At 40.1% G+C, this 15004-nt stretch overlaps 1 protein-coding gene across 1 annotated transcript in view; it reads left to right on the top strand.

The window, feature by feature from the left end:
* Positions 1-217: 217 nt before the first annotated feature.
* The window catches only part of SLC25A24 (solute carrier family 25 member 24), a 46269-nt gene continuing 31482 nt past the window's right edge, over positions 218-15004 (top strand). The window contains exons 1-2 of the mRNA XM_060090202.1: positions 218-651; positions 12836-12962. Coding sequence (XP_059946185.1) covers positions 469-651; positions 12836-12962 — 310 coding nt within the window. The 5' untranslated portion in view covers positions 218-468. The remainder of the gene's footprint in view (positions 652-12835; positions 12963-15004) is intronic.

Raw genomic sequence — 15004 nt, 5'->3', positions numbered from 1 at the left:
TTAAGTAACCTGAGCTTCCAGCTGCTCTTTCAGTCCTCCAGTTCACAGGCCGCCCGTCCCCACCTCCGTCCCCCGCTCCACCTTTAATACACTGATGCAGAATCCCACAACCTCCCGGGACTGGCTCCTCGGGCCGCACCCCTGACAGCTCCACTAGGGACGCCGCAGAGATCACCCACCAGGTCCCACAGCCCCTCCCGGGCCGCACCCTGCAGCCCTTTCACTTCCTGCCCGCTCCAGGCAGCGCCTGGCCCGTCCCCCGCGCCTCTCGGGGAGGCCGGCGCCGGGCGAGCTCCTCCCCAGGCAGCAGCGGGAGCGGCCACTCCCCGTGCACCGAGCCGAGCTCGGGTGGAGACTTGGCTCTTTTCAGCTTGTGCGCCGCGGTCCCCTTACAGCCAGGCCTCGCGCCCGAGCAGCCCTCGGCCCCCGTGACCTCCCTCGGCTGGGCCGGCCCGCGCCTCCGGGACCATGCTGCGCTGGCTGCGGGGCGTCGTGCTGCCCGCGGCGGCCTGCCAGGACGCGGAGCCGCCGACGCGCTACGAGACCCTCTTCCGCAAGCTGGACCGCAACGAGGACGGCGTGGTGGACATCTGCGAGCTGCAGGAGGGGCTCAAGAGCCTGGGCATCCCCCTGGGCCAGGACGCCGAGGAGGTGGGTCGCTGAGGGGCCCGAGGGCCGGGAAGGCTGCGGGGACTCTGGGCGCTGCCAGGACGGAGGGCGGCTGCCCGCGGCTCTGCAGGAAGTAGCTGGAACTGTGGCTTCCAGCCCGCGAGTGGGTTCAGAAGCTCGGAAATGGGGCCAGGTAACCCGGAACGGATGCGCGTCAGGATCTGAAAGGCTACCGGTACTTTTTCAGAAAAATTAGTGCAGTGGACCCTCTGACTCACTCTAAGAATTTAAAATCCTGTCCCCAGTACTTTTGGTCTGAATACATCCAGGCCTTTTTAAGCCTATGCAAAAATTTAGCCACTTTTGGGTTTTTTTTTTTTTTTTTAGCTCTCACACTTCAGTGGGCCCCAAGTTCTGTAAAAAGCCTCACATTTTGTATCTCTTCGAAGCTGCTTTCTTACACCAGCTAGTTTGTCTACTGTTTCAAAACTGTTTGAAAACCAGTGGTATGTTTCCCCCATCCTCCCGTTGAGGAGGAGAGGCGACATTCCATTGTTTAAGGCATTCTTAATGCCCTAAGTACATAAGTTGACCTGAAGGGTTGGCCCATCGTATGAGCAATTTCAGCTTCTCTGAGTCATTTTAATTGTGTCCCTGAAGTTCAGCCCCTATCAGCAGAGATATTTGGAACCTCTCCAACCCTACTGAAACGTAGGAGGACACTTTGGCATTCCCTATCACAAGAGGGAAAGTGATTAATCTATAAGAGCCAAAAACTGTTTTATAGTAGTTATATTTTAAGCTACTCATTCAATGTCTTTAGTAGTTACAGGCCTCTTCAGGTTACTATTTCTTCTTGAGTCAGATTTAGTAAGTTACAACTTTTAGGAAACTGCCCTTTCTGTCCAAGGCTCATAATATTTATATTCATCTGTGATTTTTTAAAAGTTCTGACTGTATCTGTAGTTATGTTCTCTGTTTTATTCCTGATATCTCCCCACCACCCCTGCTTCCTCTTCAATCTTGCCAAATCTTTTTTTCTTGCCAATCTTTTTTTTTCCCCTTCAACCTTTGTCTTTTTTCTTCATACACTGAAAGAACCAACTTTTGGTACTTTTTGAAGATTGTCTCCGTTTTTAAAATTTTCTTCCATTAACTTTTGTTTATTTCCTTCTACTTCCTTTGGGTTTACTCATTTGTCCCTTTTCTAATTTCTTGAGTTATTAATAATTGCTTGATTTATTAATTTTGAGCTACAGTATCACTTTAATCACTTCTTTAGTTGCATCCCGTAAGTTTGTACTTTTGTTGTAACTTAGTTCTAAGTATTTTCTAATTTCCAATATGATTTCATCTTTGACCCATGAATTATTTAAATGTGTGCTTTAAATTTACAACTATATGCTTTTTTGGTTGGTTCTTTGAAAATATGAACAAAATAGACAAATCTCTGGCAAGACTGATTAATAAAAAGAGAGAGGAACTCAGCAATAAAAAATGTCTTTAATTTTCCAAAATTTATATAAGAACAAATTATAAAATAAGTTGTATAAAACTGTGTGTATGCAAACATATAGAAAAGGATGGCGTATATTTGTCACACACACAATATATGTATTCATACATATACATAAAATATATTTTATACCTACATACATATACATATACATAGTATCACTCTGTGCTCATGCCAGATATTATTAACTGTTCCCAGCACTCTTTTTTTATGGGTATATTCTTCAGTTAAAGGTTAATAATGATTACTTGTGGATGGTAGGAGTTAAATTACCTTGTTACTTTTTTCTTCACAATTTTTGTATTATTTCAATTTTTTAAATGATCATACATTATTATTTTTATGATTAGGAAAAAATAGAGTTTTTTTAAAAAAATAAATATCACCTCCTCTGTGATGAGCTTTTCTGGACCACCCTCTATAGAAGAGTTGGTCTCACCCTATTATTTGTAGATCTTTGTCTCCTATATCACTACTGCTATAATTTTCAAAAGGTACTATTTTTATTTATTGACTGTGCCCTCCACTAAGAACAAACATCTTGAAGATGAGGGTCATGTCTCAGTGATCTAAGCACAGTGGTACAAAAAGATTTAAGGCTGTGATTTTAAATACCCTAAACAAGACAGTGGCTCATTTGAAATAATTAAAAGAAAAAAAAATTAACTGTAAAGCAGTTGTTAGTGCTTTTATTTCCAGCATATGTAGGACAAGAAAACCAAAAATTCTCCTGTTGCTAGATACCTAGAAATGTTGAATAAAATAAGATAAATATATAAAAGACTATTTTTTAGAGCAGTTTTTTGTTTACAACAAAATTGAGGGGAAGGTACAGAGATTTCTCATACACCCTCTGCCTCTAAACATCACATACATAGCCTCCCACGTTGTCAACATCACTCATCAGAATGGTACATTTTTTTTTACCAAAGGTGAACCTACATTGACACCTCATTATCACTTTAAGTCCATAGTTTACCTTAGGGTTAACTCTTGGTGTTGTATGTTCTATGGGTTTGGATAAATGTATAATGACATGTATCCATTATTATAATATCATATAGAGTATTATTACTGCCCTAAAAGTCCTCTGTGCTCTGCCTATTCATTCCCACACCCCCGACCACTGATCTTTTTATTGATTCTATAGTTTTTCCAGATAAACATCTTTTTACATACATAGATGAGCTTGTAAGAAAATAAGAAATATCTAGTCAAACCACCTGGGTTTAGATCTTGGTTCTGCTACTTACTAGTTAACTTTGGTCCATTAAAAATATCTTTTTAGCTTCAGTTTCCTCATCTGTGACAGAGGTAACATGAGTACTTATCTCATAGGGTTATTGTGAAGAATAGATGAAGTAAATATGTAAAGTATGTAGAATAATTCATGGTACCTAATAAGCAATCAATTAGCCTTTAAATTATCTAAAACTGTTACTACCATCACTTTTGAAAAAGGGGTGTCAAAATTTCCTCTATGATTGTACATTTGCTAACTTTCCTTTATAATTCTCTTGATTTTCCCTTTTATTTTAAAAACAGACTATATAATGGACTATACTGCTGGTGTATTCAAATTTAGCATTGTTTTAGCTTCCTGGTGAATTGCTCCTTTCATCATTATGCTTTCTTGCCTACCCTTATAACATGGTTCCCCCCATATTTTACAAATGCCTGAGTCATTGCACTAGCCAGGGTGTTCCCCTCAAACAGGTTGTTTTTTTAAGTCACCGCTGGGAAATCTTCAGCTTTGGGCTCCCTCCTTGTACAAGGCATCATCCTTGCCCCATGTTCCACTCAAGGCTCTTTGCCTGCTGGGCAGTGAATGAGCCAGTTTCCAAATCCCACGTTCTCACCTCTTGTCTTGGGCTACTGCTGGTGCTAACTGCGTCATTTCTGGTTCTCCTAGGAGCAGAAACCAAGATGGGATTGGGTGTGCAAAAGAAGGGTAAGGGAGAGGAAACAGGAATGTTCGCCTGCAGAGCGATCTGACCTGGCCTCCACAGGCCACTCCATGGCACCCACAGATGTGCTTCTCAGCATAGGTTTGGGAAGTGCTCCCTTATTGTTCTCAGCCTCTCTTCCTCAGGGAGGACAGTGGGACAAACTACAGTCCCCATTGCTTCACTTGGTCACAACTGGTACTCATGATTTCCCTTCTTGACTGTCTATTTTAAATTCCACTCACATTCAGCTAGAATCTCTGCAGGTCTTTGTGACTTACCTGGTGGTGTGACCCAAACTTTCCTTTCTGCAGTGTCTGAGCTTCTCAGGCCAATGTTGCTGCATGTGCCCATTCACAGTTATAACTGGGCATCCCTGGAGTCCACATGGATCATCTGAGTTCCATAAGTATTCCTCTCTGTCTCGGTGGTGTAGAAGCAGCCTTGCTTCCTGCTGATCAGGGCCAATTTACACCTACTAAGAGGGTGACTTCTTTTCTTGCCTGTTGGTCCCTGGACACAAGGAGTTACAAATGTCCAGGTGGAAGCTATAGCTTGTAATTCAATGGGACCCTCATTGTGTTCCCTGACAAGTAAATCTATCCTGCTTGGGGACCAGAAGCGAACCCTGCAGAGCCCAGAGTTGTGGGGACGGGAAGCAAAAAGTCCCCACTGGGTCATTGGGAGTGATAGTAAGTGGTACCGCTCCTGCTTCCACCTCTTAGTTCCTGGACTCATGTATTCTTCCTTTTGGGGGCACAGAGCTACATGGTAGGTCTCTGATTTAGTGTATATAACGTCATCCTGAAGGGTGGCAACCCATTTTTGCCAAATACCGTCTCCTAGGTGGTGCTTCGGCTGTGCTTTCAGTAGGACATTCCAGCATTCTGCGAGGTTGGCTGCTTCCCGATGGTGTGGGGTGTGAAATGGCCAGTGGATCCAGTGGTCTCGGTCCCACGTCCACACCTCTTACACTATGAAGGGATTCCCTGGTCAGATGCTGTGTTCTGTAGGGATTTCATGCCTGTGGATCAGGCATTCCACAAGCCCCCAGATAGTGGTACTATCTGAACCTTTGTGGACAGGAAAGGGAAACCCCTACCTTCCTTTGAGGAAGACCCAGTGCCCCTTACACCACAGGAGGCACCCAATATAACTGACTTTCCACCGAGTGACCAGTTGGCCTTCTTGAAGAATAGTGTCATGTCAGGGCCAGGCAAGGGCCAGATCGTGAAAGGCATTGAGGACCTGCCAGGTGGTTTGGACTTTTATCATTTGAGTGATGGGAGCACTTGGGAGATTTTAAGCAAGAGGGGACACAGACAGACTTATGACTTAGGAAGATCACTCTGGTGGTTGTGCAAAAACAGGAGGAAGAGAGGGTGTGGAGGGGAGCCTGGGCGACAGTAGCCAATCACATACTTGGAATTAGGGTTACATGGTCAGTCTTTATGGCGGAGAATTTCAGAGGCATAGGTCAAGGGTTTGTATAATGTCAAGGATTGGGGAGATTACCCACTTGAGTATCTAGAAATGAGAACTATGGGGTGATTCTTCAAGGGAAGGTTTCAAGATAATTTGCATCTAAAACAAATACTCAACCTAAAGTGAAATCGCTATAAATTTCCATCTGACTTGATCTCATCTCCATGTTGCCAAGCTTTTGTAACAAATTTGGCATGTAGAAGAGAGCAGATTTCTGTTTAAGTTCCTTTAGGCCTTAAATGGAAAGAATGTGGAACATAATAAGGAATACAATAACTAATTGTTACTAAGTGTTCCAAAAGTATACAGGGAAGGGAAAAGACATCAAGGCAAGTCCTGAGACAAAATTAAGAACTAGCTAGAGGCAAACTCACTCTGGTTTCTTCTGATATGAGTGACCCTGCTTTTCCATGTGTTTCCAAATCTCCTCATTATGAAATTAGTGTTTTAGGAGAGATAAAATTCACATTAAGTTCTCCTATGACTCAGGAATTGAGAGTAGAAGGTAGTATGAGGAAAAAGGAGATACAGTAGTTATTACTAATTTTCCCATAAGAATCTAGTAATCCTGTCTGCTTTTTGGAGTATTTTCCATCGTTTCCTCCCTCCTCCCTCTTTGCCTCCCCCTCCTCCTCCTCATTGTTTTTCATCAAAGGCCACATTAGAACATTTTAAAAGGCAATCCCAATGTTTGGATGTCATTTGAGGTACTCTGAGGAAGAAAATTTCAGAACATCAAAAGAGCAGAAGAAATAATCTGAATTTTAATTTACTGAAATGGAAATCAGAAAAATAAACTGATGATGAAGAGTCAGCAGTTTTAGCTGGAAGTATGCTTGTTTTGGTTCAGTTTAGGCTTGGAAGACTTCAGAATAGTGTAGAACCACCCCCCCCCCCCCCCCGCAAATCTGGATTTAGAATTAAGGCAATAAAATGATGAGATGATCAAGTCTATGTTTTGCTCTCTTCTATCAGTTATATAAAATGCTGTTAGTCTGTTTTCTTTATTCAGAAGTCTGGCTGTGACTTCTGTCTTTTCTACTTGGTCTTTAGACTCTTGCGCCTGCCTGGATGTCTGTCTTCTATGACTCTTTGTGACTACTTGCATTCTCTGCAATGCCCAGGGAAGGATCATTCCCTGTGGACTGTACAATTCTCTTTTGTTGGAGAATTCCTTGATGATTGGGCCACAGCACATCTTGTGAAACAACATTAGATGTTTGTCACTGTTCAACAGCTCTGGGGAGAAACGTTTATTGCGAAGCTTGCAGTAGTACTTATGACTAACCATGGCATAATCTCTTCCTAGCAAACCCGTGGGTAGTTCAAGGACATGGGATGGTCCTCTTTGTGTTTTTGGTACTTGACATGATGAGTAAATAGAGCAAAAACTGACAGATAATGGCTTGATTAGATTATCTTTATGAATTAAAAAAAAATTATTTTGGGGGAGCAGTTTTATGTTCACAGCAAAATTAAGAGGAAGGTCTAGAGATTTCCCATATCTCACCTGCCCCCACGCATGCATAGCCTCCCCCATGATCAACATCTGATACCGAGTGGTAACATTTGTTACAGTTGATGAACCTACATTGACATATCACCCCAAGTCCATAGTTTACCTTAGGTGTTGTATATTCTGTTGGTTTGGACAAATGTATGATGATGTGTATCCATCTTTACAGAATCATACAGGGTATTTTTCACTGCACTAAAAATCCTCTCTGCTCTGCCTATTCATCCTTCCACCCATTTCTCCAACCGTCTGGCAGCCACTGATCTTTTTAATGTCTCTGTAGTTTTGCCTTTTCCAGAATATGATATTACTAGAATTATACAGTATGTAACCTTTTCAGATTGGCTTCTTTCACCTAGTAATATGCACTTAAGATTTCTCCATGTCTTTTCATGGCTTGATAGCTTTTTTCTTTCTAGCACCGAATAATGGTCCATTGTCTGGATGTACCACAGTTTACTTACCCATTCACCTACATCTTGGTTGCTTCCAATTTTGGCAATTATGAATAAAGCTGCTACAAACATTTGTGTTTAGATTTTCATGTGGACATACATTTTCAGCTCCTTTGGGTAGATACCAAGGAGCATGATTGCTGGATTATATGGTAAAAGTGTGTTTAGTTTTGTAAGAAATTGCCAAGCTGTCTTCTAAAGTGTACCATTTTGCATTCCCACCAGCATGAGAGTTCTTGTTACTCCATCTGAATTTTAACATTCAAGTTTTTAAAGAGTACTCCATATTTTTAAAAGTAACTTATGTAAAAAGTGGAATTTTGACTGTGAAGCTACACTTCCACACTTCCAGTGGTGCCAGATGAGGGACCACAGGTATGTCTATAGGGAAGCCAGAGCTCTCAGTGGTTACGGAAAGTGGCGATTAAGAAGATACCATAAACGTTGTTTATGAGTATCTCCTGGACCCCAGCTGACTTAACTTCTGCCCATTTTGAGATTATCCTCCCAAGTGTGCTGCCACAATCTGTATAGATGGAGATGGGACTCCCGTTCAGCAGCCTTGCTCTGGAGCCACTGCAGATACTGAGTGAAGATAAGGAACTGGGGGAGAGGATCACAGAAGGAAAGACCCACATAGTCAGATTTTCATTCTGGTCCCAAGCTTCATTACAATAATTCCCAAGTGCCTTAACCTTAGAAGAAGAAGCGTTAGGTGTGACCAGACAACTTAAAAAAAAAAAAATGCTGGACCAACACCACCAGTCATTATGGCCTCACAGTCCATGTCTCAAAACTCCTCTACCCACTTTTCTCTAAAAAGAAGTTCTACCTTTAGAGACAGACCTGTGTGGAGGTTTCTCAGGAAGCTTCTGGAGAAAAGGCTCTTCCTGGAGTGAGGTGGGAAAAAAGGGAGTCTGATTGGCTGATCTGGGAGTGAGGCCGGAACTCCATGGCCTCACACTCCAGGCCTGGCCTCCAGCACCAACCCCTCTGAGGCTCCCAGCGCATCTCGGGCTTCTGCTCTGGAGCCGTGGCGATGAACCGTCCCCTTTCTGTTCTGTACTTGGCCCAGGGGCTTTGGCTTTGGTAGCAGAGAGGCGGCTGCTACCTTAGGTCTTTTCCAACTCAGCCTGTGGTGGGCAGAGATCACCATCCTCTCTCTCACTTCCACCTCGGGGAGACTAACGGGGGTCACAGCGTGGACCACCCGAAGCACTTCTGCTGCCAGAGACATCCCAGATGGATGCCTTTTATGAAGAACTAGACCATAGTTTTCGTACCTAGACCATAATGAAGATGGGACCCTGGACATCCTTGAACTTCAGGAAGGCCTGCAGGACGTAGGGGTCATTCAGGATGAAGGGAAGGTGGGCTTCAGTGGGGCTGTGGTCGGAGAGATGTTGGGTCTGAGAATTCTGGAGGGGCCTTGGGCAGAGAAGGGTAAAGCCAAATGTACACATTCCCAAGCTTGATGCTGGGCCCCACTATAGTTTTCAGGTCTGTTACCAACGTTACTGTATGAAGAATAACAACGTTACTAATTCTCCTCTCAAGCATTTTTCTCAATTTTCTCCCTGGCTTTAATAACACTTCTAAATTCAAATTGCTGTCAAGATGTTGGCTGAAACCTTGTTTTTGGAGTCACCTTGTTCAGTGTACTCACCTGTTATTAGTAGCCTAGATGTGCATTTAGGCCAAAGATGCTCTCTTCCCACTTTGGGGAACTGGCATAATCACTGTGTGTTTTGGGAGTTGTGTGGTAGTTGGAAATTCTCTAATAGTGTATTTTGGTTTCTGTTCTTGGAAGGAGGGCAATCAGTCTGAGTGGCTTGTACTCTTGGGGTTTCTCCCATGCTAATGTTTCCTCATAAGGTGCCTTTATCATCAGACTTTTGAAGAATGAGCTTGGGCATTGTTTCCTTTGCAAATCTTTTCCCCAGCAACCTAGATGAGAGGATCCTTCTCAGTATGCAGTGCCTAATGCATATTTCTATCAGTGTATTTCCAAGTTATCTTCTGTTCAGAAGTTATTATTGAGTATAATTATTACTTTCCAATGATCTTTGCTCTTTGGATGTTTAACCCAATAGATGGAGATCCATGAGAGTTAAAGACTGGCAAATTCATTTAAGATAATTGGCACTTCATGCTCAGAAAACTGTCAAATGAGTTCTGTCATGTTAAGATTTGGTAAAACTCTTCCTATTAGCCATGTGAACTTTGGGAGTCTTTATTTTGATCATTCACTTAGTCATTGATCAGTTGTATTTTGAGCACATTCTATATGCCAAGCACTGTATCCTGGTTTCCTCATTTGTAACACCAGAGGCCTGGACTGGATGTTGTCCATGGACCAGACCAGTCCAAAATATTATCTCTGTAAAGTTTACTTGGATTTTTAAATTGTGTTTTTCCTTTTAAACCTAAATGTCCTTCATGCTTTTTTAAACCTACTCTTGTACTTAGATTTTCACATGTGACTTGTATTGATATTTGTTTATTTGATACAAACTAACCTTTCATAAGAAATTCAGGATTATGCCATAAACAAGTTTAACCCTTTAAAACATATTTCTTCTTTATCAAAACAAATTTTTTTGCATATTTGTCTTTTGTTTTTGGTAAGAGGTGGTGTGAGCCATATAAAGGCTTTTTATGACTGATGATGTCTCACATATCAAAACTCTGGGAGTCTCTGCACCAGCCACATAAAACCTTATATTTCAGGGAAACTGATGTGGCTTTTCCTCAGGTGATGGTGACATTTCTAGGAAGTTTTTTTTTTTTTTTTTTTTTTGTGGTACGCGGGCCTCTCACTGTTGTGGCCTCTCCCGTTGTGGAGCACAGGCTCTAGACGTACAGGCTCAGCGGCCATGGCTCACGGGCCTAGCCGCTCTGCGGCATGTGGGATCTTCCCAGACCGGGGCACGAACCCGTGTCCCTTGCATCGGCAGGCGGACTCTCAACCACTGAGCCACCAGGGAAGCCCTCTAGAAAGTTTTGATGTGAGTTTTCTTCCCCATGTCTCCAGCTTCTGTAGTAGAAGTTTATTTATATAGATTGAGAATTCAATTGATTTTTAAAATATAGAAATGGTACTTACATACTGCTAAGAAAGAAAAGATACAACTTTTTATTCTGATAACAGATTTTTTGAATGATGTTTGATTTGGTTTGGTTTTTTGCTGTGAAAGGTGAGAGACTGAATATGCAAATAGACAGTGGTTAGACCATATTTAAAATTGAACTTTGAATTTCATAATGTGTGCAAATGTCAAATCACTATGTAGTACACCTGAAACTAACTTAATACTGTATGTCAACTATATTTCAATTAAAAAAAAATTGAACTTTGACCTAAGACCTACCCAGAAAACTACCCCTTGTCTATAATAAACAATCCAGGAAGCCAACCCGCTGTAAGTCAGACTTACTGGAAGCCAGAATGCTATCTCTAGTGACAGTCCAGGAAGCTAAACAATAACTTGTGTAACCATCAGCCCCAAATGGCCAGAAATTAATTGATAACTGACATTTTCCCCAATTTTTGTCCCTGCTTCCAACTTAGGACCAACCAGAAAGAGCCAAATATGCCCCCCTAACCAATCACACAGGATGCCCCACTTTTGCTTTAGCCCGCCTACAGTTTTCCCAGGCCAACAGTCTCCAATCAGGGCGCACCCCAAAACTCCTTTTTTTCCTACTATAAAGCTTTCCCACTCTTCTTCCTGCCTTTGAGCCAAAATACAAGTGACAGTGGTTGACTTCCTTGCTATAGTAATCTCAGAATAAACAGCCTTTCCTTTTCTCCTTTGACTGGTCTTTATTTCCACAGAGGAATAGTCAAGAAAACTCAAAAGTCAGAGTCGTTAGGGCTTCCCTGGTGGCGCAGTGGTTGAGAGTCTGCCTGCCGATGCAGGGGACACGGGTTCGTGCCCCGGTCCGGGAAAATCCCACATGCCGCGGAGTGGCTGGGCCTGTGAGCCATGGCTGCTGGGCCTGCACGTCTGGAGCCTGTGCTCCACAACGGGAGAGGCCACAACAGTGAGAGGCCCGCGTACCGCAAAAAAAAAAAAAAAAAGTCAGAGTCATTAGACAGTTGTAACTCTGGGAATCTTTATTTACTGTAACAAAGGCTAATGAAATATGGGTAAAAAAATCAGGCTGTTCAAAGATAGCGTTAGAGATGTCCTTTAACTTGTAATTTCTAAAAGGATAGTTGTTCATTGTTACTTTCATTGACCAAAATATAAACTTCTTAAATGAAACTTCAGTACGTAAATGGGGCCCCAGAACGCTGTGACATTTTCTCTTGGATTATACAAATCTCAGTGTATGTGTTGAGTAATCAGAAAATAATTTCCAGATGAAAATCATCCTCAATCTAATTTGTAAAAGTAATTAAATAGCAATAATTATTTTTCAGTGACACTACAAATGTATTTGCTTTTAAAACTGTAAGTAATAATTGATGGCATTTAGGTTGCAGATAAGAGAATCCTAGTCATACTAGTTTAAACAAAAAAGGCTAGAATTCTTTGTAGATACCCTTTATTAGTTTGAGGAAGCACCATTCCTAGTTTGCTCAGAGTTTTTAGTCACAAATGATATTTAATCCATCAAATGTTTTTCCGCAATTATTAAGGTAACCGCATGACTTTTCTTTTTTATTCTGTTACTGTGGTAAATTACAAGATTAAAAAAAATATGTTAACCTAACCTGGGATTACTGTAATACATTTATCTTGTGTATGTATGTGTGTCCATATATAGTGTTATGTATATACGTATTATGTACATATGTATATATAATATATAGTATTATACATGTACATATGTGTATGTATAATACATATAGTATTATATGTGTATATATATATATATAGTATCCGTTTATATATTGTTGTATTCATATAATTATATATATAGTATTATCAATTTTATATATTGTATCCATATATATTATGTATATATATATTATGTGTGTGTATATATTAATACATATATTTGTGTGAAATAATATTATTTCTTTCTCAAAAGGAATGATTTTTCTTAATAGAGATAGTTTGATATGACAGCTTTTTATAAGAATCATCTTTAGGAAAAGATTATTTAATTTTGGAAATTAAAGGGAAAAATACTCTTTTAAACATTTAAATTTAGGTCAAGATTTTGTCTTATACCTTGGGATTTATAAAATACAAGTCTTAATAGGAAAACAGCCAATCTGCTTGACGTGTTTGTACAAAAAAATCTAGTATTTTTAACCCATATAAAAAATCTCTAATTTTTTTCTTTTTTGTAGAAAATTTTTACTACTGGTGATGTCAACAGAGATGGAAAGCTGGATTTTGAAGAATTTATGAAGTACCTTAAAGACCATGAGAAACAAATGAAATTGGCATTTAAGAGTTTGGACAAAAATAATGATGGTGTGTCTTTCTTTTCTATTTATCACCAGCTATGAAGAAGCACATTTCATGCTTCCAAAAGTCTAAAACAATGTATATTTAGTCAGTCTATTTTTAGATGATAATTATTACTTGTGTTAATACTTGTTTTTCTCAGTAATGTGATTTTTATATAGAATGTTTTTAGTGAAGAAAAGTTATATGTAGCTTTGCCCAATGAATCATAAATTGTGAGTAGGGCCTTTGTAAAATATTAATTATGGAACCTTATACTGATTTGACTTAAAGCTATGGGTTAAAAATAATAATTATGTTTTTTTGCTCTCTGGGCAAGAGAGTTATTTTTATTCATACTAAGCATGAGTATTATATATTCTAAAATTTAAACAACTTTCAGATTATCTTATATTTGATAGTTTTTTTGAAAGAATTACATGTGATCAAAGAAGATGCTCTGATTCTGAAAGTTAGAAAAGAAAATAGCAGATAGACGTTTAAATATATACCTTCTGATTGGGATTATAGTTTTTCTATTTAGATTAATAGCTTGGAGTTAGAGTCCCAGTCATGTGGAGCAAGAAGTAAGGGCCACCATAAGAGAAAGGGAAGAGCTATCAAACCCTTATCACCAGAGGCAACCTTTGATAGGAAGAGGGCATTTATTTAAAAAATGTATAATGCAGCCTCAGACCCCTCCCCACACATGAGTGGTCAAGGCCATTTCATTCAAGATTTGTTATTCAAGAAACAAGTTAAACAAATAAATTGAGAGAAAATATGGTTCATACCAAGGATAGGCAAACTTTTTTTTTTGGTAAAAGTCCAGATAGTATTTTAGCTTAGTGGGCCGTGTGATCTCAGTTGCAGGTACTCATTTCTGCTGTCACAGTGCAGAAACAGTCATAGATAATATGTAAATGAGTAGGCATGGCTGTGTTCCAATAAAACTTTATTTACAAAAGCAGGCAACTGGCCTTATTCGGCCAGAGGGTTATAGTTTGCTGATCCCTGATTTTTACTGAACATTAACTTCAGTTAGACTCAAGGCAAGTTCAAGAAACAACTAAACCCTTTGAAAGGTTTTGATGATCGTTCAAATCTGAGACTTGGCTAGGAAGAGCTGAGTTTGTGGTGGAAAGTAGTACTGTTAGAATATTTGTTACCACCCATAAACCTTACATTGTATGTTTCAAGTCTACCTTAGTCCAACCATGTAGCAAAATTCAATTCTTACAATCAAATTTATTTCTTCCCACAAACTTTCATCCCACCTGAACCCTCTAAAGTTCAGCTGCAGAGAAGGGACTGTCTATATAGTGTTAGGGCAGGCAGTAGCGGGAGATGAAGCTACCTCAGTACCATAAGTAGAGGCTAAGTAGATAAGTAGAGGCTGATCGTTCAGTACGTCCAGTATGCACGTATCAATGGTCCATTTCAGAAAATTCTAAATGAACCAGAAGAAATAATTAAAGGTGAAATATTTTTATTTTTTATTGAGGTATAATTGATTTATAATGTGTTAAAGATGAAATTTGTAGTAAATACAAACAGTTTCCCCTCAGTTTATCTTGTTTTTGTATTTAAAAACACTTTTTCATTATAGGTTCATACTTTTGTTTATTAGACTTTCTTAAAGCAAAGCATATACAGTCTATCCTCATTATTCATGAATTCTGTATTTGAGAATTTTTCTACTTGCTAAAATTTAACTCCATAAATAACCCCCAGATCAATACTCACAGTGCTTTTGCAGTCATTCATGGATTTGCACTGAGCAGCCACAAATTTCATTTTCTTGGTGAGCACATTTCTAAAGCTGACATAGAAAGAGGCGATGCGCTGCATTCTTGTTTTAGCTTTTTTATTGTAAACAAGTCCTTCTGCAGTCTACTTGGTGCTATGTTTTTTGCATTTTTGTGTTTTATTGGTGATTTCACTATTTGCAATGGCTCCCAAGAACAGTGCTGAAATGCTGTCGAGTGTTCTTAAATGTGGGAAGGCTGTGATGTGCCTTTGGAAGAAAATACGTGTGTCAGAAAAGCTTCACTCAGGCATGAGTTATA

The sequence above is a fragment of the Mesoplodon densirostris genome, chromosome 2, assembly GCF_025265405.1.
Source record: "Mesoplodon densirostris isolate mMesDen1 chromosome 2, mMesDen1 primary haplotype, whole genome shotgun sequence".
Classification (NCBI taxonomy): domain Eukaryota; kingdom Metazoa; phylum Chordata; class Mammalia; order Artiodactyla; family Ziphiidae; genus Mesoplodon; species Mesoplodon densirostris.
Note: the sequence above shows the minus strand (reverse complement) of the source record. Positions and strands in the feature narration are given on the sequence as shown.